The sequence below is a fragment of the Triticum aestivum genome, chromosome 6D (genome assembly GCF_018294505.1).
Source record: "Triticum aestivum cultivar Chinese Spring chromosome 6D, IWGSC CS RefSeq v2.1, whole genome shotgun sequence".
Classification (NCBI taxonomy): domain Eukaryota; kingdom Viridiplantae; phylum Streptophyta; class Magnoliopsida; order Poales; family Poaceae; genus Triticum; species Triticum aestivum.
Genome location: NC_057811.1, coordinates 265,788,400 through 265,793,841, shown reverse-complemented (window position 1 = coordinate 265,793,841; position 5,442 = coordinate 265,788,400). Strand labels below are relative to the sequence as shown.

Here is a 5,442-nt window from a genome sequence, read left to right as displayed (position 1 = left end):
GGAATTGACAGCTCTTTCAATAGCTTATCAACAGTTCTTTTAATTGCAGTTCAAGAACCAGTGAAGTCTATTGAAATTAAGTACCACTTCGGTATGTAAAAGTAACGTTGTTGACTTGTTATCTTTAGGTGGGACAGGATTAATTTGATCTAATATTTTGGTCAAACGCTTTCCAGAAAGCCCTAGAAGTATGTTATTAAAGAATAGTGTAAGAACTTATGATATTGAAGATCAATCCAGTAGCTTTGAGAGAGCAATAAAACATGAACCCAGTGTGTGTTGAATGATCCATGTAATATGTAACTCCGGTGTCTAGTAGGATACATCATGTGTGGGTACAAGCCTCTGATTGGGCGCATTTTACACTGCTGATGGAAACTTTGCTCAGCGGTGTTGCACGCCTGGTGAATGTAGCAGTATATTATCCCCTGGTAGACAATTCTTCTGCCAACATTGCATATGTTTGATTACTTGGTCTGCAGTTCCTCTGCTCTAATTTGGATACCATGTCACGGCATATATCTGAATGACCGTTTCTTATCAGGCCATCAATAATTACTTTCCACACAATTTCATCAGGATTGTAGTCTTCCCATCTACAGTTCCCAAAAATTTCTTCAGCCATATGAGCTTGTCCTTCACTAATAAGCCCGCAAAGCAGGTGCTGATAGGACATCAGTTGTGGTACAAAACCACAACCAATCATGGAGTGAAGCAACGCCCATGCATCGGAATACTGTCTTGATTTGCATAAACACATAACAAGAGCAGTGTAGATGTCCTCATTCAAAGACAGATTATCATCTTTCATACGAGAAACCAATGATGTCACCTCTTTCGATCTTCCATCTTCAGAGAACCTCTCCAGAATTGCAGAATAAGTATCCGTGTTAGGAATAATATCATTCTTCTTCATTATCTCAAACAATTCAAAGATATCAGTAAGCCTGGTGGTCTTCCATAAACCAGCTACATACAAAGGCACACCTTCTGCTAGCCTCCTTTGTACAAGATGTCTAAGCAAGATCAAATAAGTAAACTGGTTTGGCATAGAAGCAACATTTTTCATATGCTTCAAGATTGAGACTGCGCAATCTGTCTGTCCAATACTTGCATGCCCGTCCATCAACGTGTTATACGCAATTGTATCTACAGTGACCGCACTTCTGTTCATCTCACTCACAACATTTTTGGCTTCAATGAGTCTTCCTTCATTGCAATAAGCACGCATAGATGTGGTATAAGTAACTGCATCAGGATTGCAACCCAGTGAAACCATTTGACCCCAGATTTTTGTGGCCAATCCATAGTTTCTCTCCTTGAATAGCTTGTCAATTACAATGGTATAGTTGATCGTCGTGAGCTTAACACTCTTTTTTAGCATCTCATCTATAAAGGACAAACCCTCTTGTGATCCCTTCATCTTGCATAGGTATTCGATGAACGGACTGTATGTATAGGTATCCGGCGTGCAACCAGCTGAGACCATCTTTTCCAGTAATGACCATGCAACATCAACTTGATCACATTTGCATAACCCGCCTATCAATGAATTGAATGTCACCAAATTAGGTTTTATGCCTCTCCCTTCAAGGCTATCAAAAAGGGAGCAAGCTTGATCGATCCTCCCATTCTTGCAGAGAGCATCCACCAACGCATTGTAAGTGTATATATCAGCAGCTAAACCATCTCCTTCCATCAAACGAAGTAGCCGGAAAGCATTCTCTATATGCCCATAAACACATTGGGCCCGAATTAACAAATTGTATGTCACAACATCTGGTTCTACTCCATGTGCTCTCATCCGATTCAACAAAGCCATTGCATTGTGCACCTTACCCTCCTTGCAGAACCCCCACACCAGTGCATTGTATGTCCACACGTTCGGCTTGCACCACCTCAACTTCATCGTCTCAAACACCCTCACCGCATCACTCATCCTCCCCTCCTTACAATACCTATTGACCACCGCGGTGCATGTAACAACAGATGGCACCAACCCTTTGTCAGACATCTCCTCCAGCATTTCCTCAGCCTCCACAACCCTTTGCTCCCTACACCATAAATCAATCACGGCCGCATAAGCGCAAGTACTTGGCCGCCACCCCAACTTCTTCATCCTCTGCAGCATCTGGAGCGCCTCCTCCCCCCGCCCTGCTTTACACAGCCCCTTCACCAAGACCGCATATGTATGCATGTCCGACAGCTCCATCTTCGTGAACAAGTCCAATGCCTCATCAATCCTCCCCGTCTCGCATAACCCCTCAATCATTGCAGCATAGGATACCACGTCCCGCGGGAATCCTCTCAAAGGCATTTTATCGAACAGATCACGAGCAGCGTCGGTCTGGTGGGTGCGGGAGTAGCCCACGATCAAGGAGTTGAATGTGTAGGCGTCGGGGTGCCAGCCAGAGAGGACCATGAGGCTGAGGTACCGGAGGGCGCGGGGCAGGTCGGCTCTGCGGCAGAGGGAGCGGATGAGGATATTGTAAGTGACGCCCGTGGGGGCAGGCGGCGAGTGGAGATGCATGTGAGCGAAGAGGCGGAGGATGAGCGGGGTGAGTGCGAAGCGGGAGAGGTGGGTGAGGAGAGAGCCGAAGGAGCGGTCGAAGAGGGGGCGGAGCGGGGACGGGGAGAGGGAGTGGAGGCGGAAGAGGATTGGGAGGGAAAGGCTGAGAAGATGGCGGGAGGGCGCCGCGGCGCGGGCGGTCGCGGCGGCGAGACGAACCGGGAGTGGGACGTCGGGCATCTGGGGGAGGGACGGAGCAAGGAGAACAGGGAGATGCGGCAGGGAGGGGTGTAGGTACCAGTTTGGGGCGGAGAGGGCGGCGGAGAGGTGCGCCAGAAGCGCGGCGGGAGTGGCCGAGGAGGTCGGCAGAGGTTGGGAAGCCGCCATGCGAGGTGTTTGCGCGGAGATGAAAGAGAAGGACGCTGTGGCGGCGGCGGCGGCGGTGAAGCCGGTGGCATATCAGAAGTCAGCACCACACGACTACTCACGGCGCCGTCGCCATTGTTGGGATCTCATCTCATTCCCAGTGCGGTTTAGGCCCTGTTTGATAGCTCTGCATTTTTTAAGTATTATAAGAATACTACAGTTTTTGAGATTATCATATTTTTATTTACGACCACCTGTTTGATTGCCACAAATAATTGTAGTTTTAATACCGCGGTATTTAGGAAACCATGATTTTTTTCTCTGCATAAAAAAAAGACCTCTGGACCTCTTTTTTAAAAACAGAGCAGCCGTAAAAAAAACGAGGGGACGCATCGTTATCTTTTCCCCACTATTCGCAACAATTTCCCTGGCTTCCATGCTGCCGTTGCCACCGCTTTGCCATTTCTGGAGTTGTCTCCCTCGGCGGCAAAGTTGTACGAGGCCTCGCATGACTCGCTGCTGCTACCAAGAGACCATGCATGGCATGTTTTCACATGGGGTTGCAATGGATCGCACCTACCTGGATGCGTGGATCTCTGCGTTCTTATGAATGATACGACCAGCCACATAGAGCAGCGTTGTTCTTTGGCCGGTCTGTTGCTGAATGCAATGGCTAGCCAGCTAACAGCTAAAAAACGGGCTTGTTTGCAGTGCTAACAGCTAGTCAACTAATTTTACGTCACTGTACCAAACAGGTTCTCTGCATCACGAATACTCCAAAAAACTCTGTTATGTCAAAACTGTGGTATTGTGTACCTGCTGACTAAATTACTGTAGTTTTCAATACTTTGGTTTTTATAATACTTTGCTATCAAACAGGGCCTTAATCTTTTCACCCGAATGGTCACATGAAATTTGTCCACGCGAATAGGAGTTTGTTTCCTTGCTGAGAAAAGGTAAGCCAACTTCAACGCGGTGACCCATTTCGTTTGTTTTGGTCCATTTGTGTCCGCGAGGCCAAAATACGTGGTCCAACACGCGGATGCAAATCCAAATTCTGTCTGCTCGATGTGTATGAATTTTCGTTTTAAATTTGGGTATGATTTGCATCCACACAAACACACTGTAAGGCGATTACTTACAATGCCTATCAACTTAGACAGTTACATGAACATGTTGTGCAGATGTATCATGTTAAAGCATGGCGGGAGTATATATTAATTTTATGACCAACTCAGTTGGCACAAAAAGCTAGACTTAATTTAAGTGTAATGCTCTTATGTAAGTTTTTTTGGTTATTACTGAGCTTATGGCACTTCCTATTGTATGCTTTGTTATCCAGGAGGCGGGACATCTTGTTGGTAGAGGTGTACTGCGTTGCAACTCTACTCGGGAGTGATTTTTTTGACCCACAGTTCAGCATCTTCCCTGTCGAGCTGCACCTTGGTGATAACGAGACGCAAACGCCGGTAGAACTAGTTCCTGAGGAGATACGATCGTAGGGTCGACCATGTTGCCCAACCCAAGTCTCGAGGTCCTTTTGATCCTCAGAAAATTCAATGCAGGAAATTTAAAGTGTTATATAGTTTTCGAGGAGATTTTGATCGGTCGCTCACACCCGACCTGAGTCTCGGGGGCTACTGCATGCCACAATTTTTCCTATAAGTATGTTACCAAGTGAGAATTTGATCCTCGGGCCGATTTGGCCATTCGACCTGAGTCTCGAGGCTACTGGAATCAACGGTTTTATTTTACCCTTCAGGTGTATACCGTATTTTAGGCCGGCACACAGCTTGAGGGCTACCGACTATACATCTTGCTGGAGAATAAATTGCACTAATCAGGAAAAACTGCGAAAAATCGGCTCGTAGAAAGCGTCTTGGCAGAAAAACACTTTTTTCACGGAGGCTGGCCATCTGCACCTACAACTCAAGAATGAGCTGGTGCATACCACTTTGAAAGCAGTCCGGCATGGAGACTGACCGCAAGCGGCTCGTTGCATGGGAGACTTTTCTGGCATGCAGCTCAGTCGTACTGCTTCAACATTTTTAAAGATTGAGGTGGTCTACGTCACCTCGAATGCAGTCCAGCATTGCAGCTCGGCTGCAAAAACACACTAATTGGGGAATGTTCTCATCAAACCAGTTCCAAGACCGATGACTGAAGATGACGAGCAACTCGGATAAACCGAGGGCGACCAGACTTGAAGACCGGTTCAGGGGGCTATTGACGGTGCCCCGGCTAGGGGGATTTTCACCATGTCGACTCTTGACCAGGTGGGCTGGGACGAGGACCCCTAGGTCAGTTCCATCCGAGGTCACTTTGGGTGACCCATGAGGCATGCAAGGAAGATTTTAGAAGCCTTGCCTTTCAAGATAAGGACTCCTCTCCACCGACATTGCCGACTAGGACTTCTATAATCCTAGACCTCCGATGACTTATATAAACCGAGGCTGGACTAGCCGATAGAACAATCTTAACCAACCGTAGAGATGAGAAAGAACAATCTCATGGTAGATCACCTGTACTTTGTACTCCATCCCAAATCAATACAAACACAAGCAGGA

At 47.0% G+C, this 5,442-nt stretch overlaps 1 protein-coding gene across 1 annotated transcript; it reads right to left on the bottom strand.

Moving 5' to 3' along the window:
• Positions 1-277: 277 nt before the first annotated feature.
• Positions 278-3,057, bottom strand: LOC123144606 (pentatricopeptide repeat-containing protein At5g65560). The gene has a single exon (XM_044563811.1). It carries the CDS (start codon positions 2,894-2,896, stop codon positions 422-424), a length of 2,475 nt encoding a protein of 824 aa, XP_044419746.1. The 5' UTR covers positions 2,897-3,057; the 3' UTR covers positions 278-421.
• Positions 3,058-5,442: the final 2,385 nt, after the last annotated feature.

Bases quoted from the DNA above. Each gene is read 5' to 3' on its own strand.
- LOC123144606 (XM_044563811.1), bottom strand. From the start codon at position 2,896: ATGGCGGCTTCCCAACCTCTGCCGACCTCCTCGGCCACTCCCGCCGCG.